Raw genomic sequence first — 21150 nt, forward strand, 5'->3', positions numbered from 1 at the left:
GCCAAATTTACAAAATTTATAGAATTCAATGGGACTTTTTAGAAGTCTTTGGCTTCATGCCAAAGTAATTTTCCTTTATATTTGCAAAATATTTCTTTCACAGAAAGTATTTTCCATATTAGGAACAATTTATTGAGGACAAAACTAGTAGTATTTAGTCAAGTCTTCACTCACTAGTCACTAGTCTCGTTTACTTGCAAAAAGGGGCTTAAGAAAGCAACAAATTAAAGTGAGGGGGTAAACTAGCAGCAAGAATTACAATTTAACTCCTGCTGCGGTATTTAATCTCCTCTTCTTGGAAATGAAGCAAAGCTGATGTGACTGCTGGTTATATTAGAACTGAGAGCCTAATCTACCTTATTACCTTATTCATATATGAGTGTGAAGCTAAAGCCAACTCGGAGGACTTAGCGTTCTCACCGAAGTCATTTAGATTCTCCTCCACGTTTTAGCATCTGGGTAAGCTTCAAAATCTCTTCTTGTTCAGTATTTTCAATCCTCTTTGGCTTATGGAATATTGGGTTTGTCTTGGTTTTGCGTCAATTTGAGTTGAACTGAGCTGATATCTTATCAGTTTCAAGCTGCATTTTCTCATGGATGACAAACTTGTTGCTGATTGTTTATTGCCTTCTTCATTATTGCTTTGAATTTGAATCTCTTATTGTTTTCGTTTTGATTATGGGAGCTGTCTGTTTTATGTTGCGTGGTTTTTGGCAATATGTATGGAAATGGATTGGAGTTTCTGGATTTTTCTTCAAGGTGTAAATTTTTTGTTAGTTGTTGTGGGATGAACAGAAAGTCTCAAACTGGGTAAGATGAGTTTTTGATTGTTTGTTCAGAAACAGCTGCTGGGATATTTAAATTAAAAATTATGTCCCACTGGTTTAGCTAATTTTAGATGCTGAGCCATGAGGGAAAAGAGTACTAAATGAACATTATTTACAGTTCATTGTCAACAGTCAACAATAACACAAAAATGAACATTAATGGGATTTTATGCATCAACTTTGGTGGTTTCATTTTCATTGGGACTTGAAATTATTGCCTTGGTGGTTTTGACTGAGAAGGAATGCTAGGAATGTAAATATTTGATGCAGATCAATGCTTTCTAGTCCAAAATTTTCAATCAGAATGACCCTTTATTGGAACTTATAATTGTAAGAAACAAAGTACAAATAGAGAATGTCAGTGTAATTTATGTCAAAGAGTTTGTAACCCACCAACCCTGGTCAATAATTTGTTTCAAATCTTTTGCATCTCTGTAAGAATCCCATTCAGGCATCAGTTACTGCAAGGCTATCAAATATAGCCAAAGAATTAAGTCAATGCACTCTTCATATGGAATTCAAATCATATTCTTTGTCACGTACTATCTCACTATCAAAATGCAGGATTGTTGGAACTGCTGAAGAGGCCTATCGATCTGCTGCACTATCTAGTTTTTATCTTAACATAAAGAAAACACCTAATTCTACTGTTTTTGAACATTGTTCAATTGTGGGGATTCACCTTACAACAGTTTTGCAATGTCATTGTTGTCAAAGTTGCGGTGCATCACAGTCGATGTCACTGGTACATTGATAGCCTACAAGGGGGAGCTTGGTGACTACTATTGCATGGCAGCCAAATCTGTAGGGCAGCCATGCCCTGACTACAAAAGGATGCATGAGGGCTTCAAACTTGCTTATAAAGAAATGGCCAGCAAATATCCATGTTTTGGGCATGCTGCCAAAATGCCCAACATCATATGGTGGAAAACTTGTGTCAAAGATTCCTTCATCCGAGTAAGATAATTGAATTACTGATAGATCTTTGGCATGGTTTATGTGATAAATATGTTCTTTCCAATCCTTGTTTATCACACAACATGTTTGATTGAACGTACTTGACTCTGTGGTGCTTCTGAATGGCTCACAGACGCTATAATCTGAATAATGAAACATCATCCTTCTGAGCAGCATTGTGATGATAAACAGTCATCATTTAGTGATTTTGCATTGAATTTGCTTAGTTATTTTTCATGCATTATGAAATGAGATCTTGTTTTGGTAATAGGCAGGATATCATTATGATGAGGAGACATTTGAGAAAGTGTTTCGGCGCATATATGCATCTTTTGGCTCTGCTGCTCCTTATAGCCTATTTCCTGATTCCAAACCATTTTTGAGATGGGTCAGTGAGCAAGGTCTTAAGGTTGGACTTGTTAGCAATGCAGAATATCGGTATCAAGATGTCATTCTTCCGGCTTTCGGTTTGAACCAGGTTATTAGTTCTGCTTTTCATTTAGCAGTATCTTGAACTCAAAATCTAATGATATTGTTACTTGATCCATTCTCATTGAAATACAATCGATCTTATTTATTTTTTATCCTATGCTTTACGATCTTGATTAAATGTTAAGTGAAACATTTGAAGTTACATGTATGTGCATGCTTCATTCAAAATGACACATAATTATGTATGAAAAGTGGCTTGCATGCTTGTATCACAAACCACTGGTAATACTTGAAGCTATGAAGAATTTTCTTTTGGAAAGCATTATAATACATATATGCACTTAATTTCCTGAGGGAAAAGAGTACTATTTTTTTCCTATCATTTTGAATCCCGCTATATATCATCGTGATAGTTTTATATCGAATTTTGTTCAGGGATCTGAATGGGACTTTGGTGTGTTCTCTGGTATTGAAGGCGTGGAGAAACCAGACCCGAGGATTTATGAGATTGCGCTCAGCAGGGCTGGGAACTTAAAACCGGAAGAGGTTCTGCATATAGGGGACAGCATGCGCAAAGACTATGTGCCAGCAACCAGTATTGGGATGCATGGACTGTTATTGGATAGGTTTAAGACATCTGATGCTGAGGAATCGAGGAAATCTGGTGCGGTTGTGCTTCCCGACTTGGAAGCAGTAAAAGAATGGCTTACTTCAGAGAAGTCAGCACGCTGAGGGGCTTCTTTTCCCGGAAATGCGTTGTAACTTAACTCCCTGTGATCAGTAGAATTGTTGTTGATTACAACTTGATAGCAGTTCTGTTTCTTCAATTTGTTTCTTTAAAATCAGCCCAGAATATGATTCATTATAAAAGCTATGTTCTGAGGTTCCTGCAAAGAGATTTAATCTTCTGCTTTCATTTTGATATTCATCCTTTCATCTTGATATCGCTTGGATCTGTAGCAACCATTCCTTGATGAATCCATAGCGGAAAGGGTTGTTCGAGTCGAAACAACAACCAAAAGTTGCATTCTCCTTTGGTTGGCATGTAAATCTGGAATGATTACATAATCTTTTCCTAGTTTCCTTTATAAACAACTGACACATATTTTAAGCTCTTAATCTCTTTTGGCTTTGTGGGCAAGGGATCTCTAATATCCACTCATCAAGCATTTTAAGATATTCATTGAGATGCAGATAGTGTGATGGTGCATCAGTCACGTTAATAAAGCAGCATCTATGATCATTACATGAAATGATTAGGTGACCCAGAAATTTGGCACCAATGTTAAGATTTACTTGATTATATATTTTGACAATAACCATAACCCAAACATCTCCTTTTCAACACAGCTTAATGCCTTGTATTACTCCATATGGTCAGTTCAGTCACATCCACATCCACATCCACATCATTTTTCCTTTAAAAGCTATCATATTTAGAAATTACTTTCCATGAATATAATTTATACGGTGTAAAAACGCATTTGCTACATGAGTTTTGGTCTATTAAATTAAATTTAAGCAAGGGTTTGAGTGATGAGTGATGATAAATTGATTCACCAAACACCATTTGCCTTTTCTTTCTATGTTCATGTGTTCTTGGATTGATTCATTTAAGAATTAAGAATGTTATTCTTCCAACTACAATCTTTGTGTTTTTTCTTTTGGAAATGGAATTGTTCCAGTTTCTAACAACATTGAAAAATAAAGAAATGGGACCAAACAAGTCCAACTACCTAAGAGTAACCCCAACGATTGTGGGGACAGTACCTGACAAAGCTCGGTTGGGTTTCTATCGGCTCTTTGCTTCTTGTCGCTGTAATCGCCACTTCTGCCCGCCTCAGCTTTTTCCCTTATTCTCTCTCTCTCTCTCTCTCTCTCTCTCTCTCTCTCTCTGTTTTCACCTCTCTTGTGACTCTGCTCAGAGCTTCAGACCCTCCAAAGCAAATGTACCCCAAAACCCACAACACCAACCCAGAAATGTCTCCATCTTTGAGAACAAGAGCAAGGCCCCATTTGCATTAGCAATCAACTTGCCAAAGATCAATGCTTTAAAGATCTGGGTTGGAGTCTTCAGAGTTAAGTTCACCTCTTCTTTCTCTAAAGCCTTTCCTTTTCGTTCATTGTCTCTACATTTTGCACGTTTTTGTGGGTTCAGTGATGGCTCACATCTTCAACGTGTGACATTTTTGCATTTGTGCAAAAAAAAAAACTATTGTCTTTAAATTGTGGCTTGTGATGAAGATTGAAGCATGTTAGTCTTAGGTTCTCAAAGATCTCTGAATTAGGTTGTTGTTGTCTTTGTGGTTCGGTGTTGTTCTATTGAGTGTTAGCAATGAAGTTAGGTTATCAGCAGAGTGAGTTTGATGCTTCCCTTGAGGAAATTTTGAATGGGAGTTTTAGAAAATTTACATCTGGTTTGTTACAAAATGATATGGAGTTTTCTCCAGGGCATAGCTCCAATGGGAGTAGTTTTAGGAGGTCGGGTTCTATTATGTCCACACATAGTGTGTCTGGCAATTCAGCTTCAAGCAAGTTTGCTCCTTCTAAGAGAAGAGTGTTTAAGGGCTTAAAAGACTATGCTAGGAAACTTGTGGACCTTGAATTATTCACACATGGTCTTGAGGATTGGGTTTTGGAGAATTCGTGCGAAGATTCAGCCAATGGGGAGCAGGCATTTTGTGCTCCATTTATGATGGATGAACTGCGCAAGCTGGATTTGGCATTGGAGGGTGTTTTGTTTCAGCAACTATTGCGAATGCCATGCTCGAGTTATGTTTCTAGTGATGGAAGTGAAGATGAGTATCTTGCATTGGAGGACTTCCTTCATGCTATAATGAGTGGCTTATGGCATGCATTTTGGCATAAAAGAGGACAGCCACCTATGTCTGTATCTTGTCCACGCGGGCTTGGATCAAAGTTTTATACTGTGGAGAAGGCGAGAGCAAGGGGAAGGCTTAATGAGCTCAGTGGTTTGGCTTTGATGTCGAAAAATGGAAGTGATCAACAAGTTCAGTGGGATCAGATTATGGAGTTTGCTTTATTTAAGCAAGATATATTGGCAGGTAATGAGTTGAAATTATCGTCTCCCATTATTTGTGAAGCCCTCTTTTATGGTTTTCATATACTTGTCTCTAGGAGTTTGAACAAGTCTAGACCTGCAAATAGCAGTTCTGTGTTTGTTTTGGTATTAGATTCAAAGTATGGAGGCGTAGTAAAAGTAGGTGGTGATCTTAGCAAACTCGAGTTAAACTCAACTAACCCGTACAGATCTGTGGCTGAATGGATTAAAAATCACGCTGAAGTTAGTGTTTCGCCGGTGGACCGGATATGGAACAAGTTTGGAAATGCAAATTGGGGGGACCTAGGAACCATACAGATACTTTTGGCGACTTACAACGCCATTGTGCAATGGAACGGACCACCAAGGAAGTCAATTGCCTCATTAGTTTCAGATCATAGCCTTCGTCTTCAGAAGCGTAGGATGGAGTTCTGCCTCCCTGAAAATGAGAATGGTCTGGTTCCTTACCAACAATCTAGCCACCAGCAAGGACATGGAGAGATTGTGGAACTCGAGCAAACTAGTACACGACCTATCAAGAGCAAGGCTTCACGTTTAAATCTCAAGCAGGGTGAGGTATTGCTCCTGGAAGATCAACAGCAGGGTCAGAAAACTTTCCAAGTACAGGAGTCTCTGGTAGGAGGTAGCCATTACCTGTATAGTGCAGTTTGCCTGGATTGTCCAACAGAGTTGTTGACTTTATATGTTGGTGCCCATCCATCCAGACTTGAACCATCTTGGGAGGATATGAGTCTTTGGTACCAAGTACAAAGACAAACAAAGGTACTGAACATCTTTAAGCATCAAGGAATCACAAGTAACTATTTGCCAGAAATTTTTGCCTCTGGCAGAATTTTGCATTCTGGTCCATGCCAGAAGCAGGCCCCTGGGGGTCGATGTGATCACCCTTGGTGTGGGACTCCTATACTAGTGACATCTCCAGTCGGTGAACCTGTTTCATATGTTGTTTCTCAGGAAGGCACTCTTTCCGCTGAGGAAGCAATTCGCTGCTGTAGAGACTGCCTAGCTGCTCTAAGAAGTGCAGCAATGGCGAATGTCCAGCATGGTGATTTGTGTCCAGAAAACATTATTCGGGTTGTTGGTGTACAAGGTGCAAGAAACAATGTTCTCTATGTTCCAATATCATGGGGCCATGCAGTTTTGGAAGACCGGGACAGTCCAGCTATAAACTTGCAGTTTTCGTCATCTCATGCACTTCAGCATGGGAAACTTTGCCCATCATCGGATGCTGAAAGCCTTGTTTACCTCATGTTGTACATGTGTGGGGGAGCAATGCAGCAGCAGGATTCTATCGAATCTGCATTGCAATGGAGAGAAGCAAGCTGGGCAAAGCGCTCGATCCAACAGCAACTCGGTGAGGTCTCAGCTCTTCTAAAAGCATTTGCTGATTATGTTGACAGCCTTTGTGGAACACCATACCCTGTCGACTATGACAATTGGTTGAAAAGATTGAGCAAGGCTGTGGATGGTGGAGCCGGTAGAGGTAAAATGATCGAAGAAGTAACTGCCACATTGAGATTAAAAGATGTTGCTGAGTCCTCAGGAACATCTGGAGGTGCTAGTTAATTTTTGGGAGGGGGGTTGTGTTGTTGTAAATCACATTTCAACTGCATTTTTGGTTTTGTGATATTGGATTGTAAGAATCTCGAGTTGGTGTCTTACCTGGCACTGTGATTGAGTGCAAATGTAAGCATTGTTTTTTGTTCATGAAAAAGATTGAATCCTTTGTTCTTGGTTCTCTGGTCTCTTTCAGTTGGGCACAACAGAAAAGCTTCTCAATAATCTCATCACAACAAAAACTTGAAAACTGGGTTAGCACTTAGCACAGAGCAAGTACTTTTGTATGATTGTATCCAAAAAGAAAAAGAAAAATTGCACCTTTTATTTTCATAAAAGAAAAGAGACCCTAACAAGTACTGTAACAAGTAACAAAGTGACCTCATCAGCCACAGACCAAAAACCCAAGTAAACCCAACTAGGGGGACAGAGAATCCACCCCAATCGGCAAAACCCTAAACCCTGAATGCTGTTTGGTGATTCCCCAGTACAAAGTTTTAACCTTTTCACTGAATCTGTTTTCGGTTTCACAAGTTTGAAGCTTTGTATGAGTTTTAACTTTTAAAGGTCACCGCTTTTGGGTTGCACTCCAAGTGTTCGATTGAATGCCTCTTTAGTTTCTCTGCATAAAAGGAACAAAAGCTCTGAGCTTGCTAGAGTCAAAATGGAGAATCACAACAAAACTCAGCTTCAGAGTTTCCTCAATCATCTTCCTCCTGTTGAGTTCTGCTGTGTTTATGGGTCATCACTGCACCCGAATCGTGAAAATGCCAAGGTTTGTGGTTTTCCCTCTATGTTTCTCTTTACTTTTCTGACACTTAAGTTTTTACTTGCATGCATAAAGTCTAAATCTTTCTGTTGGGTTTGTGAATTCTGGGTTGGTAGTCAACAATGGTGGATTGCATTCTTGGAGTATCTGATCCCTTACAATGGCATTCTGAGGTTAGCTTTATATTGCAATGCATAAATTATGTTTCTTCTCAACGTTTCAAGAGTTTCTCATGGTGTTTAGTTCTTGGTGTGTTGTGTACAATTTAGAATCTGAAATTGAACAAGGATCACTATGCCTCTTGGATGGCGCTGCTCAGAGGGGCCAGACTGGTACTGCTCTGTCTCTGTTTCTGGCTCATCTTCTTCTTGTACAATTTCATTTTCATTGACTTGAAGTTTATTTGATTCCATGTTAGGTTACAAATGTTGCAGATTACATAGGTGTAGGAGTGCACTTCAATCCTTTTGTTAGCTGGAATGACAAGGTACTAATCACTCAACTAATTGTATGTTTAAGGAATAAGCTGTTATTTGGGGCGGGTGTGTTATTATTTTGTTATAAGTTCTGTAATCTTTTGAATCCACTGTATTATATAAGGTTCATCTCATGACTACTGTTATCGGCAGATGTTCAAGTATGGGGTTGTCCACATGCATGACTTGGTGCAGGACATATCGAATTGGGAGAGGTTCTACTTGAGTGGCCGATTACAAAAGCCGGTATGTTGTTTGTATCTTATATATCAAAGGAACACGAAATCTCTTCAGTTGTATAATTTTCCTATAAAAGCAGCACCCTTAGCACTGTATGATGATTAAATAGTAGTGAACCTTAATGAAGTTGTAGCGAGACTAGGTTGTACTTGGAAATGTTTTTTGGCAGATTTCATATGATCAATTTTACCTTATTGGAAAACCTTATAGCAGTAGACAGCCTAGCTTAATGGAAACTAAGTGTCTTCTATTACATCCGTCATAGTCACTTTGTGTAAAATGTGATGCAGTTGAAAATCCACAATTGGACAGCTTTATACAGTATATGGCATGATACTTTATTTATATCTGACCTCGTGGGAGTTTTCAATACAGGTTCAGATAATTTCTGATAATGTGGATATTTCAACTGTAAACTCGGTTAATTTGAGGGCTGCAATAGCTGCTGCTCTTCTTCTTTTGCCATCCAAGTTCACTGAGGTCTGATTTTCTTGTCTCTAGTTATTTTTGTTTGAGTTTTGTTTTTCAGCTTATAACGAATTTCCAATAATGCAGGAGGATCTGTATGCCAAAATATGCAGCCTCTCATATATGGGTGACTTGCGTATGCTCTTTGCAGAAGACAGAAATAAGGCAAGCTCGATCACACCTTACATAATCTACAAAGGGAAAGAATAATGGGCTGGTCATTTTTTAAGTAATTTCACAGTATAAATATTAAATAATCTTTCTTCTTTTGATCTGTTACAGGTGAAGAAAATAGTACAAGGGAAATTTGAATTGTTTCGATCTATGTATAAGCCATTTATTCGGGAGTATGAGACTAAAGGGTTGTTGAGATACTCATTGTCCGGAAATCCTCAACCAGTGATTTCCCAGGTCTATTTTAATCCTTCCCAATGTGAAGATGATACAATATCATATGCTCAATTTACTATAAACTTTAGACCAAGCTGATACTGTGATTTCCATTAGTCAACTTCTTGAACTTGAAGCCTAAACTTGGCAACAAGAACACTTCATTTACAAAAGAAAGAATTTATATGTACTTTTTATTTGTTTATGTGTTTTCCTGTTAGTTAGTTACCTATTTAAAGAGTGAAAAAGAACAAAGGAATTTCTAGAACATTTTCTTTTGTACTGAATGATGTATATGAAAGTTGAATCCAGTTAAAGCGATACCAATTTTCATCGTTGATTGCTATGAAACACTTGACGCAATTACTTTACCAAACAAAAGGTTGATTTATGGTTCTATGGAACTTGTTTGCTAGTTTTAGACGGTATGCAAGGCTTCTGTATTAGAGAGGGCCAGTTCTTCTGAAAGTTATGTTGAGTGTGCAAACATTTTATAATCTAAGAAGCTAACATTATATCATCTCTTAAAACAGGATTGTGATTTACCAGCAGCTGGATATCTTGTTTCTTCTCTGCCCCCACTGGTCAGAAGCGAAATGGGAGTAAAGCTAGGAGGAAAAAAAAGGCTGTGCGACTCTGGTATGTAATTTAACTCCTACACATTCTGTGTGAAAATGGTATCTGAACCATTGATTTGAACTCAGAGTACTATGATTATAATGTAAATTGTAAAAGTACGTTCTCTTTTGCCAACATCCATGAATCTGTGCTGTGATAGTGCTTGACTCAACTAAGATGATATAAATCATATAATAGTTATGTTTCTTGTGTACTTCGGATTCAGTATAGTAAGTTTACTGAATTTCAATTCGATTCAACTACAGGTCGAGTTATTAATGAAGTTGTGATTGGATCAAGACAAGAGGCTGCTCAATGCATGCAGACAATTGTGAAGCGAAAGGTAATGGTCTCAAGTGCAAGACAGACCGTCTCTGGTCTCCTGGCTGTTGGTGGCGTTAATGGTCTGAGATATCTTGGTGCTAAAATGCGCAAAGCATGGAATTCTTGGAGATGATAGTGTACATTCCTTAATAGGGGTATTCTGCATTATTAACTATCGTTTTGATGGTCATTGTGTAAAAAGACCCCGAGGGAGATGCAATTTTTTAAGGAAAAAACTTGCGTACAAACTAGTATTTGTTTGATGCAATCGACTATGAAGACGATTTTTGTTTATGTTGATATTTTACAGAAATGATCGTTAGTAATAAACTAAACTTTTGAACGGTTAAAATCATGTATTTATATTCGCAAAGTGTGCAAATAAACGAGAGTTTGGACGCACGCGTACATACTAGTTTGTACACAAGTTTTTTCCATTTTTTAATGAAACACATCATACATCAAAGCAAAGTTTTTTACCCTTTCTTCTCCAACTAATGTCTTATTGTTTCTCTCAGACTATTGGCTCAAAGCCTCAATCTTTAGCCTCAAGCCCTCAACTATCTTTCCCTCAAAAGTTTCGGTTTTGTCTAATGACTATGCAAATGAAGGGAATGCTCCAAGCGATCATTTTGTGATATACGACTAGTCTTGTACTACTTTCATTGAATGATTGATTATTGTCACAGGGATGTCCCAATGTCCCATCATCCAAAATTTCTCTGCCTCCTCTGGAATTATCATACATTGAAGCTTTGAAAATCAAGGTCAGTTCATTGTCCATACAACATGGAGACCCATGATCTCGAGGTCAATGGGTGAAAATCAATGCCATAATCTCATATGGAAAAATACATACATAATCTCATAAACGGCAGTATCTCCACAAGGTTGGAATAGATAAGGAGTTAAGGACAGAGCTCACATTAAATGACAGTGCATGATTGCAAGTACCCATCGTTGAAGTAAACGTTGTGGTTTTCTGAACTAAGTACAGGACAATGTTTGTTACCCAGAATCCAAGAAAATCCGCCCACTAGAAAAACAACTTAGCTAGAGTCTGCATCATTTGACTTTAATCCAACAATTGTGGATGGAGCTCACAAGCTCTTTTCTCAACTTCAATAATTCAACAATCCTGGAAAAAAGGGTTCAGAATCCAAACTAATCTTTTGACAATAGGATACAAGGAGAGTAACCAGTATTCTTGTATTTCAGTTGCCTTTGAGTTTTTGCGAAGAGAATACAAGGGAAAATTGACCAAATGGGTTCTGAGGGAGAAGTTGGTGAAGAGGTCCAGCCAAGAACTTACTGGAGGTGGAGCAAACAAGATTTCCTACCAGAAGAGTCATTTCAAAACTGGAGTGCATATCGAACTGCCTTGTCACAAACGCACCACAGGTTCAAGGATCGACTCATAAGCAGATCAAATGATGCAAATGAGACCGGGGAGCTCCGGAAACAAAGTGAGAATGACATGAAACGTTGCCTCACCTGGTGGGATCTCATCTGGTTTGGTTTCGGTTCAGTCATTGGTGCCGGCATCTTTGTGCTTACCGGGCAAGAAACGCATGACCATGCTGGACCAGCAATTGTCTTGTCCTATGTTGCGTCAGGTATCTCAGCTATGCTCTCTGTCTTCTGCTACACTGAATTTTCAGTTGAAATCCCAGTGGCTGGTGGATCTTTTGCTTACCTGCGGATTGAGTTGGGAGACTTTGTAGCATTCATAACAGCAGGAAACATACTTCTTGAGAGTGTGGTAGGAAGTGCAGCAGTTGGCAGAGCATGGACTTCTTACTTCACATCGCTCTTGAATCGTCCCTCCAACTCATTACGTTTCCATACAAATCTCACTGAAGGCTACAATCTCCTGGACCCAATAGCTGTTGTTGTTCTGGCTTTGGCTGCTACAATTACAATGATCAGCACAAGGAAAACCTCTTATTTGAATTGGATAGCATCCGCAGTCAATAATGTGGTAATATTGTTCGTACTGATTGCAGGGTTTTCCCATGCTAAGCTCTCAAATATGAAACCTTTTATGCCTTTTGGGCCTAGAGGGGTCTTTCAAGCAGCTGCGATTGTTTACTTTGCTTACGGAGGATTTGACAGTATCGCCACCATGGCTGAAGAAACCAAAAACCCATCCAGAGACATACCAATTGGATTGCTCGGATCAATGTCAATCATAACTGTCATATACTGTTTAATGGCACTTGCACTGCCTATGATGCAGAAATACACAGAAATAGACACAGGTGCAGCATACTCTATGGCATTTCAAAGTGTGGGCATGACATGGGCCAAGTACCTGGTAGCTCTTGGTGCTCTCAAGGGAATGACGACTGTTCTTCTGGTGGGAACACTTGGACAGGCTCGCTATATCACTCATATAGCACGAGCCCACATGATTCCCCCATGGTTTGCCCTTGTCCATCCAAAGACAGGAACTCCCATAAATGCTACACTCTTGATAGCTGTTTCAAGTTCCTGCATTGCTTTCTTTTCAAGCTTGGACGTCTTGACAGGCCTGTTGTCAGTGAGCACACTCTTTATCTTCATGATGATGGCCGTTGCACTTCTAGTTCGGAGATACTATGTGACAGATGTCACCCCAAAACCACATCTCTTGAAGCTAGTTGTTTACTTGGTGATCATTATTTCTTCCTCAATAGGGACTTCAGTTTACTGGGGATTAAATCCCAATGGATGGGTTGGCTATGTTGTGACAATCCCACTTTGGTTCTTTGCGACTTTGGCAATGTCAGTATTTTTACCTCAACAGAGGTCACCAAAAGTCTGGGGGGTTCCACTGGTTCCTTGGCTGCCATCCTTGTCTATCGCCACAAATATTTTTCTTATGGGATCTTTGAGTTCTTCTGCTTTTATAAGGTTTGGAATATGCACCGTCGTCATGCTTATGTACTATGCTCTCTTTGGCGTTCATGCAACCTATGATATGGCCCATAAGAAAGGTATGCCAGAATTGCCTGAACCCCTGAAAGTTATCATAGCAACACCAGAGAGAAGGCAGAACCTTGAAATCACCCCTGAAAATCAATGATAGAAAAATCAGAGAGGAAGAGCCTGAAATAGAAATAATCTATGAATTTATTTGTAAGAACTACATCCTCTTCAACTCAATTTCATATTACAACACATTTAGTTCTGAGCCCAATTATTCTAAATTGTAAGAGTAAGAACTATTCTACTTGTAGCTGTTGATTACTTTTAATAGAATGATATCAAATTTAACAACCATGTTGATTTCAGATAGGATTATAGCATGCAAGCTGATCAAATGAAAGGTTACAAGTCTAGGTTCATGGCCTCCACATTTGCGAGAAGAAGCACTAGTATGCTGGGTTCGCTCAGATTTTGTTTGCTAGTATATGCACTCTACAAAGAGCTTAGAACTGAGTCCTGAGCTGCTAAACCAAGTTCAAGAAGTTGTGGTGAAGGGCAGATCTCCAAATCATTTTTGGATTGCATCTAAGTATTATAAATTCAGTTATGTATCTTGGCTCACTCCTAGGTTTATGTTAGCGACAGGTATCTGGAAAACGAGTTGAATGAACTCATATTTGGATTGAAGTAGTCTTTGTTATTGGGTAGACTTTGGGAATCAGATTTGATTTTTCTATTAGAGTGGTCCTGAGCTCTTTTATCCTAACTGCATTATCTCTTCTTCTTCTCTTTTTTTTTTGAAGAGTTTGTTTGCTCTTGTTTACCTAGTTCACTTCTTTGTAGAGCTCTGCTACATACAGAACGTTTAGGAGTACTAGCACTTAGAGCTGAAGGATCCTACGCTTGTACTAACACCTACTATCTACACAGGGAGTCGGAGTTTCATTTGTTTTTATCAATCACACCATCAAGAAGAAATTTCAGCACATATCAATAGAAGCTAAAGTTGCTTAGGTGACTTACTGTACTTCTTGTGCTAGTAAAATTGTAGAGGGCTGATTTTCGGTGTATCTATGGTTGTTAGATTATAAAAGTTGTTTCCATCTTTCTAGCAGCTACAAATTCACATCTTATGTACTCGTAGACAAAGGAAGAAGTAATCATAGGTTCAAAAAAAAATATAACGATCATAATAATAAGATGACAGTTTCTGTCTCCGTACCTGAATACAAATTGATTATCCTAGCAACACAAATGTCAATTTTCCCTGGTATGCTGTTTACTTTATCTGTCACAGGTTATGCTGTATCATCTATAAACAAAGCAATATTCAAACCTGGAGTTCAGTATATATCTTCTAAAAAAACAAACAAACAAACAAACACCTAGTAAAAGATTTGATTGCCGTCAGTAAATTGTCAGTCATGCACCTGATGTATGCTGTTTCTGAGACTGGATTGAAGGACCTCTTTAGATCATTTGAACATTTCATATAAGTGATATAACAGAAGTTCCACTCATCAATGTTCACAAATGTGCCAACTGTAAAGCATCTTCATCAAATCCAATTTTTGAGAAATGTTTCATACGAGAACAAATTGGTAGAAAGTAAAAGTAAAGAATGTTGATGGCTCAGACCAAAAAAAAAAAGAAAAAAAGAATGTTGATGGCACTAATCCTATTCTGCTGGATGACATATATCATTAATCTTTCGATCAACAATAGACCTCAGTTTTTTGGAATTTTCCCTTTTCCATTTCATTTCACCAGTAGTTTTTCAATAAATGGTTGTGTAATAAAACAATCCATTGGTTTTAAGATACACTAAATCATGCAGCTAGCTTTCCTTTGTATAGTTGTCTTTAAACACCAAAAGAAAAATGGAGTAACATGCCAACCCTATAAGCAAGCATACATCATGCCAAACAATAGAGCATGATCAATGGTCTAATGTTTCGAAAAGAAAAAATATGAGGCCTTACTCATAAATTAGCAACATAGGCTGCTCCAACATTTGTCAATGGCTTCTCTAACCTTCTTAGGCTTGCAAAGCTCTTGTACGACTATTGTCCAGGTACATGCTGTCGGAGGCAAAAACGTTTTCAGCATCAGTTCAACAATCCTGGAAGCACCTATTGTCCTCTGCCGTTTAAATAGCCGGACAACTAGCTCATTTAGGAATTCTCTCCCATCTTGAGGTGGGTCGAGCTTCTCCCCCAAAGTTTTTAGGAAGATGTCACAAGTAACCAAGTCAGGATCACAACCCTTATCCAGCATACTGTTTAAAAGATCAATGGCACGTGAGATGGTATGCTGATGGCAGAGAGCATTCAAAAGTATGTTATAAGTGATGACATCAGGCTGACATTCAAGTTCCTGAGAGAGCATGTCATTAAAAAGTTTCAACCCCTGCTCAACCAAACCATCGTTGCAAAGGCCATGAATCATTGAACTATAAGCCACGACATCTAGTTTATATCCTCTGGCAAGCATCTGCTTCCACACCATCAAGGCCTCTTTGACTTTCCCCTCCTTGCAAAGACCATCAATTATGACACTGTAACAAACTTCATTTCGTATAACATTATTGTCCGCCATTTCTTTCCACAAAAGAATCGCTTTATGACTCTGACCTGTCCGGAAGAAACCCCTCATTAAGGAACTGTAAGTGTAGGAATTGGGCATGCAACCATTATGCACCATCTCACAGAATACTTCCTTAGCTTCATCAGGTTTTCCATCTAAACAAAGACCATCTATAAGGGCACTATATACCACAGTGTTTGGTTTACATCCCTTTTCCATCATCTCCTTCCACAATTTCATTGCCTCTTCAGATTTTCCCTCCTTGAACAATCCACTAACAAGAACTGAATAAACATACTCATTTGCACGACGCCCTCTTTCCTCCATAGATACCAACACTCGAGCTCCATCAAGAGATCGTCCTTGCTTAACAAGACCATTGATGATTGTCCCATAGGTGACATCATTGGGCACACATTTATATGAAACCATTCTATCCAAAAGACTAACAGCCTTCTCTAACTTCCCCTGGAGACACAAACCGTGTATAAGTGTGTTATAAGTCACTTCATTCGGAACACACCCCTTAAGAAACATGTTATCAACAAGCTTAGCCGCACGCCCTAAGTCACCCTTCTTGCACACTGCATCAATCAACACATTGAACGTCGCAGGACTCGGTGAGCAGCCCTCCATCTGCATCTCATCCAACAAAAACACCGCCTCATCAATCCTATTCACCTTGCACAACCCATCCATCAATGTACCATACGTAAACACATCAGGAGCACAGTCCCTAACCGGCATTTCCCTAAACTTCTCGACAGCCTTATCAACCAATCCAAACCTACACATTGCCTTAATAATCAAATTATAACTCAGCACATTCGGCGAAATATTCATGCTTTTATCACCAACAACATGGTCATAAAACTCCAATGCATGTGCATAATGACCCTCCTGTACAATAACATTAAGAACCGAATTAAAAGACTTAACAGTCCTCCTACACTGAAACTCATCTACCATTCTATGAAACAAGTCAACAGCTTTATTGGGTAAATGTGCTTTCCCAAAAGCTCTAAACACAGCAATGAAACTCCTCTCAACAAAGACTCTCCTTTCGCGTTTCATTCGATCCAGAACCTTCTCCAGGGACCCAAAGTCCCCAAGACTCGCATAGTTCTCAATGAGAGAGTAGAAAGTTGAATCACCTGACTTGTAGGACCCAAAGTTGGGACCTTTCCTGAAGATTTCCTCAGAAATTGGGGGGCTCTCTGGTTCTGGGTCTTCATTGCTTGATGGGTTTGAGAGAGATGAGAAGTGGGTTTGGAGGGAGAGGTGAATTGGGAAGAGGGTGTGATTGTTGAGGCGTTTGTGGAGTGAGAAAGTGAGGAGCTTTGAGTAGTGAGTTGGGCATTTTGGCATAGGGTTTTAGAAGAGAGAGGGGTTTAAGGGTGTTTGAAAATCAGAGAAGTTGGGTTTTGGGGCATTTCAGAGAGAACCCAAGTCTCATAGAGAAGTGGGTGAAGGGTGTGGAGATTGAAAGGTGTGATCTTTGGTGGTTTTTTGAGCTCAATAGAGAGCTTCACCTGGGAACTCTGATTTGGAGCGCGCTGGTTTCCAAGGGAGGACCCTTTTGTGCTTTTTATGGGTGCGGTAAACGTTAATTGGTTTTACTGGTTTACCGCAGTGAAGAGTAAAATACTTCTGGACCAGTTTTGGAGCTTTGTCGGGAGATTTCACTTTTTTTTAAGCATGTAGTATCTACACTACGGATATGAATCTACTTTCATGGCATTTTTAAGAATGCTCATTGATCGATGAATCTTGGGTTCAGTTTGTATTTGTAGAGCTCTATGTATAAAGTACAACTTCAAGAAGATCCATCATCCAAGCATTGCAAATTTCTAGTACTTCAAACATATCTCATAAAGAGACATATCTATCACTTGAACATTTGCATTCCTCTTGTGTGTTTGAAATACCTGGAATTCTTAATTTCTTATCTAATTGGGAGGGCTAATTTTTTTTTTAACAAGAAGGCCTCCTCTTATTCATCATAATACTAGACAGCAATTCACAGAATCATGTGACAGCAAAGATGAGTAGATTATTCTGGAACTTCATCCGCAGCGGAAACCATGTTGAGGACATGAAGATGATCTCCAACCTTGATGACATTTCCCTTCATGCCGGCAATGAGAGAGTCTTTGCAAACTAGATACTGCCCGAAGTAGACCTGAAAAAAAAAACAATTTACAACGCTACAATCGGATAGTCTGTATAGATGGAGGAATATGGTGCAGAAAGCCTTCACTTAGTTATAGTTTTATATCTCACCCTTCCCCGCTGTTTCCGAGATGGATACACAGTCGCATCTGATCGAAATTTCTTGAGAGTTTCATTTGGCTCAGTTCCTTGAATTCCAGTCTCTTGATTCACCGTAGGTATCTGGAGTACAGAATGTAAAATGAGAGGGTACCATCATAGTACTCAGTTTCTGTTGATGAGCATAAAGATTTTGGCTAGTCGATTTCAGCATCACATTGTTTTTTATTATTATTATTATTTCCTTGGATCACACTACCTATAAGGGTATTCGCAAAGCAATATTCAACCCTGTTCTGTATAAACCTAGCATGCAGGCCTTTGCTTAGAGCTTAACAATGTAGCTCCGATAAAAATTTTGCTTATGATACATTAATACATATTGATTCAAATATATATATATGACCCTAATATCCAAGTTCACAGACATGACTAATGATAAGAGAAATTAAGAACTTAAACGACGAGGTACTATGCCTTTAGAAAAAGCTAAGCCCCAATTCTGGTCGCTTTGGTGGTCTAAGGTGATGATAGTTAGCAACTTAGCATGCATATATATCAGTGTACGCAGATTCCAATTGTTAATTACTACAAAATACAACTCTTGAGGAATATATGCATTGCAAATAACTTGATAGCCATCAGACAGGCAAAAAAGATGCAGAAGGGCATATACCTTACAGCGGTAGCACAACATGCAGCATTGAAAAGTGAAGTTGTTTATTCTGACATCTGTCCACAAATCTTCTGCAAATGGTTCACAATTTTCAACAAGAATGCTGTCACATGCAAACAGAACTAATTGAGAATTATCAAGCATAGTTGTCAGGAAAATAATATGATTGAAGTACTGGCAGCAATAAGCAATATTACGGCACATGGACAATCAACAAACTTTCGAGCAAAAGATTAAATTTGATGCTTGTTAAACGGTATGAGGAGATGCTTTAAGAAGAAACATACTTGGGTCTGAAACGGTTTATTGGTACAGGGTCCTCCAAATGCTCATTTAATGTATCCAGTGATGCCTGCAAAAGCACAATGACAAGGTCTAGATTAGAGCCCCCATCTCTTTAAAAACTACTATTTCCACATTGCAATATGCCCCACCTGAGATGCTATCATGTATGGAAAGAGGTCGGAGAACATAATTTGCTGCCCCCAAGCATATTCAGGTTCCACAGTTTTATGAGACCAATGGGAAGGTTTCACAGGTCTAGTTTCTGAAGCTGCATTTACAATACAACACAGTCAAACTTGTATTTCCTAGTCTTGAAATGACAGCAACACATACAGATTAACTGCTCAAAATTGCATAGCAGAACTGAATGTTGCAATTTATATCACTGCTTTCAGAAATACTTTCAGTAATCAGTGTCAGTGCCTGATTATTTTGGAAGTATTCACATAAAACTGTACCTGCATTAAAGCGAACAAGCCAACTAGGTTTCCCAAGATAGTCTGAAAACCATTTTGACGCATCAGCTCCCTCGTCTAAGGCAGCACCAGACCACTCCCATATTGAAACACCATCTGCTATTTGTTGTGGTGGACTCATAGGAATCTTCAGTAGATCCATACCAGGTGCTTTTAGTACTGAAAAGTGAAAGACAGATCTTTGCTAAGGTAATTAAACAGAATAAGTTGCAGAAAACGCTGGATGTTAAAACGCATAATGACCAAGCATGATGAGGAACTACAGCATCAAAGTGTTTTTTTAGCACTGGTTTTACAGATAGTGATTAGTTTCAAACTAAATTAAGAGATCAAATTATGACGTGAACGCAATAACAAGACTACTTTCAAGTATGAGAAGAAAGATAAACTACGCGAGAAAGACAGGAAGGTAGATTCCATGTGACTAAGTGAGAAGACAGGAAGGATATATAAATATGACTCAATCATAAGATCTCCAGCTTAATATCAACTATTTCTTCTGCAGAAAGCATGAGTGTGCTATGGAAATATTGCAGAATGACCACAGATTATTGCTTTTACCCAGATATGAGCTGCTAGTAGGTTCCCAACCCTCTAGGAATGCCTTGTTTGGTAGCTGTACCTCAACACAAGCAAGCGTTGGTTCAACTCTTTGAGTATATGCTCTCCCCTTTTCATTTATAACTAACCATTGTCGATCCCATCGAAATCCTGTACATCCAAAGAAAGAAGAAGGACAAGCAAAGATTACTCTCTCCAAAAAAAAAATTTAAGATCAACCCAAATAATCTGCTTTAAGTACTTGAAAATACACTTTCTTGCTAGGCATGATAGAAAAGAATATAACTCGAAGTAGTATTTGAGGATCAAGCTCAACACCGAGTCAAAAGGAACGGTATTGATTGAAGCGCAAGAAAGAGGACCAGTGAAGAAACCTATACCAGAAGGAGTGATCGGTGCTTCAGAAACCGAAATCCCGCGACATGATTTCACGGGATATACAAAAATAGATGAGACTTTGGCTGTGGCTTCTTGTGATGGTAGCTGCTCCATCCTCTCCTAATGTTGGTCTGCAGTCTAAGGCAGCAGAGTCCCCGTTCTGGTTTGCTTCAGGAAAAATGTAACACAAATAATTGACAGCAAAGACTGAAATATTGATACTTTACTCGATATTTCTGCGAAAGTTCCATTTTTCGGCATATATTCTTTATATACTAAGTATTTTTCGATGGAAATTTTTGAAATTTCCCAATATATTCAGAAACTTTAGAAATTTTCCGATATTTTCAAAATATCACAAAGGAGATGATGATTATTTTTTACAATATATTTATGACTACTCAAAAGAGATGATGAAAATAGTGAAAATTTTGTACCACATAGATTCTCTGTGTGGTTCTTAATAACTCATATAATTTCATGTTTAATGTGTCATATGTATATAAAGCATGATGACCTAGCCTCCATTTGAGTTCTCAAACATAATATATATATATATATATATATATATATCTAAAGTGATTTTTTTTAAATGTTCTTGACGATTGTTTCATTTAATGATTATTCTTCACGATATATTCGACCAGAGTTCTACTTAAGCAGATGATGAAAATAGTGAAAATTTTGTACCTCATAGATCTTCTATGTGGTTCTAAATCACTTATGTAATTTCATGGCTAATGTATCATATGTATATAAGGCGTGATGACCTATAACCTCTCTTTGGGTTCCTAACCATATATATATATATATATATATATATATATATATATATATAGTCCTTATCCATAATGAAGCTTCACTTTG

General features: G+C 38.5%; 5 protein-coding genes across 10 annotated transcripts; 3 read left to right on the plus strand and 2 right to left on the minus strand.

Annotated features, from left to right (window-relative positions):
- The first annotated feature begins 323 nt into the window (after positions 1-323).
- LOC126789530 (uncharacterized) lies at positions 324-3110 on the plus strand. The gene is made up of 4 exons (XM_050515717.1): positions 324-459; positions 1392-1784; positions 2056-2262; positions 2652-3110. Exons 2-4 carry the CDS (start codon positions 1527-1529, stop codon positions 2946-2948), a joined length of 762 nt encoding a protein of 253 aa, XP_050371674.1. The 5' UTR covers positions 324-459; positions 1392-1526; the 3' UTR covers positions 2949-3110.
- A 4089-nt stretch (positions 3111-7199) lies between these two features.
- On the plus strand, positions 7200-10367 carry LOC126789526 (uncharacterized). The gene is made up of 10 exons (XM_050515710.1): positions 7200-7630; positions 7741-7797; positions 7894-7956; positions 8043-8111; positions 8254-8346; positions 8716-8820; positions 8896-8973; positions 9091-9219; positions 9732-9837; positions 10083-10367. The coding sequence occupies exons 1-10, from the start codon at positions 7520-7522 to the stop codon at positions 10271-10273; spliced, it is 1002 nt and encodes a 333-aa protein (XP_050371667.1). The 5' UTR covers positions 7200-7519; the 3' UTR covers positions 10274-10367.
- Positions 10368-11001: 634 nt separating this feature from the next.
- LOC126789515 (cationic amino acid transporter 5) lies at positions 11002-13444 on the plus strand. Its single transcript, XM_050515697.1, has one exon. The coding sequence runs from the start codon at positions 11405-11407 to the stop codon at positions 13205-13207; it is 1803 nt and encodes a 600-aa protein (XP_050371654.1). The 5' UTR covers positions 11002-11404; the 3' UTR covers positions 13208-13444.
- LOC126789514 (pentatricopeptide repeat-containing protein At4g20090) lies at positions 13052-17166 on the minus strand. 6 transcript variants are annotated; one of them, XM_050515694.1, is made up of 2 exons: positions 15033-17166; positions 13052-13193 (listed from the first exon to the last, which is right to left on the minus strand). In XM_050515694.1, exon 1 carries the CDS (start codon positions 17002-17004, stop codon positions 15040-15042), a length of 1965 nt encoding a protein of 654 aa, XP_050371651.1. In that variant the 5' UTR covers positions 17005-17166; the 3' UTR covers positions 13052-13193; positions 15033-15039. The 6 variants fall into 6 exon arrangements, 4 of the variants coding, with proteins under 4 accessions (XP_050371651.1, XP_050371653.1, XP_050371652.1 ...); XR_007671534.1 differs by having other exon boundaries at positions 13056-13193; positions 14273-17166; XR_007671535.1 differs by lacking the exon at positions 13052-13193 and adding an exon at positions 13453-14362 and having other exon boundaries at positions 14481-17166.
- Positions 17167-17447: 281 nt separating this feature from the next.
- On the minus strand, positions 17448-20432 carry LOC126788382 (uncharacterized). Its single transcript, XM_050514370.1, has 8 exons — positions 20286-20432; positions 19906-20055; positions 19327-19503; positions 19018-19136; positions 18871-18935; positions 18584-18686; positions 17920-18030; positions 17448-17818 (listed from the first exon to the last, which is right to left on the minus strand). The coding sequence occupies exons 1-8, from the start codon at positions 20395-20397 to the stop codon at positions 17690-17692; spliced, it is 966 nt and encodes a 321-aa protein (XP_050370327.1). The 5' UTR covers positions 20398-20432; the 3' UTR covers positions 17448-17689.
- Between the last annotated feature and the right edge of the window lie 718 nt (positions 20433-21150).

Source organism: Argentina anserina, chromosome 3, assembly GCF_933775445.1.
Source record: "Argentina anserina chromosome 3, drPotAnse1.1, whole genome shotgun sequence".
Lineage (NCBI taxonomy): Eukaryota > Viridiplantae > Streptophyta > Magnoliopsida > Rosales > Rosaceae > Argentina > Argentina anserina.

Coding starts and splice junctions, on each gene's coding strand:
- LOC126789514 (XM_050515694.1), bottom strand. CDS start 17,004: ATGCCAAAATGCCCAACTCACTACTCAAAGCTCCTCACTTTCTCACTC.
- LOC126789526 (XM_050515710.1), top strand. CDS start 7,520: ATGGAGAATCACAACAAAACTCAGCTTCAGAGTTTCCTCAATCATCTT. Junction 8,347..8,715: donor GTGGCCGATTACAAAAGCCG/GTATGTTGTTTG, acceptor TTTTCAATACAG/GTTCAGATAATTTCTGATAA. Junction 8,821..8,895: donor TGCCATCCAAGTTCACTGAG/GTCTGATTTTCT, acceptor CCAATAATGCAG/GAGGATCTGTATGCCAAAAT.
- LOC126789530 (XM_050515717.1), top strand. CDS start 1,527: ATGTCATTGTTGTCAAAGTTGCGGTGCATCACAGTCGATGTCACTGGT. Junction 1,785..2,055: donor TCAAAGATTCCTTCATCCGA/GTAAGATAATTG, acceptor TTTTGGTAATAG/GCAGGATATCATTATGATGA. Junction 2,263..2,651: donor CGGCTTTCGGTTTGAACCAG/GTTATTAGTTCT, acceptor AATTTTGTTCAG/GGATCTGAATGGGACTTTGG.
- LOC126788382 (XM_050514370.1), bottom strand. CDS start 20,397: ATGGAGCAGCTACCATCACAAGAAGCCACAGCCAAAGTCTCATCTATT. Junction 19,137..19,326: donor GCTTGTTCGCTTTAATGCAG/GTACAGTTTTAT, acceptor TTGTAAATGCAG/CTTCAGAAACTAGACCTGTG. Junction 17,819..17,919: donor CTCGGAAACAGCGGGGAAGG/GTGAGATATAAA, acceptor TTTTTTTTTCAG/GTCTACTTCGGGCAGTATCT.
- LOC126789515 (XM_050515697.1), top strand. CDS start 11,405: ATGGGTTCTGAGGGAGAAGTTGGTGAAGAGGTCCAGCCAAGAACTTAC.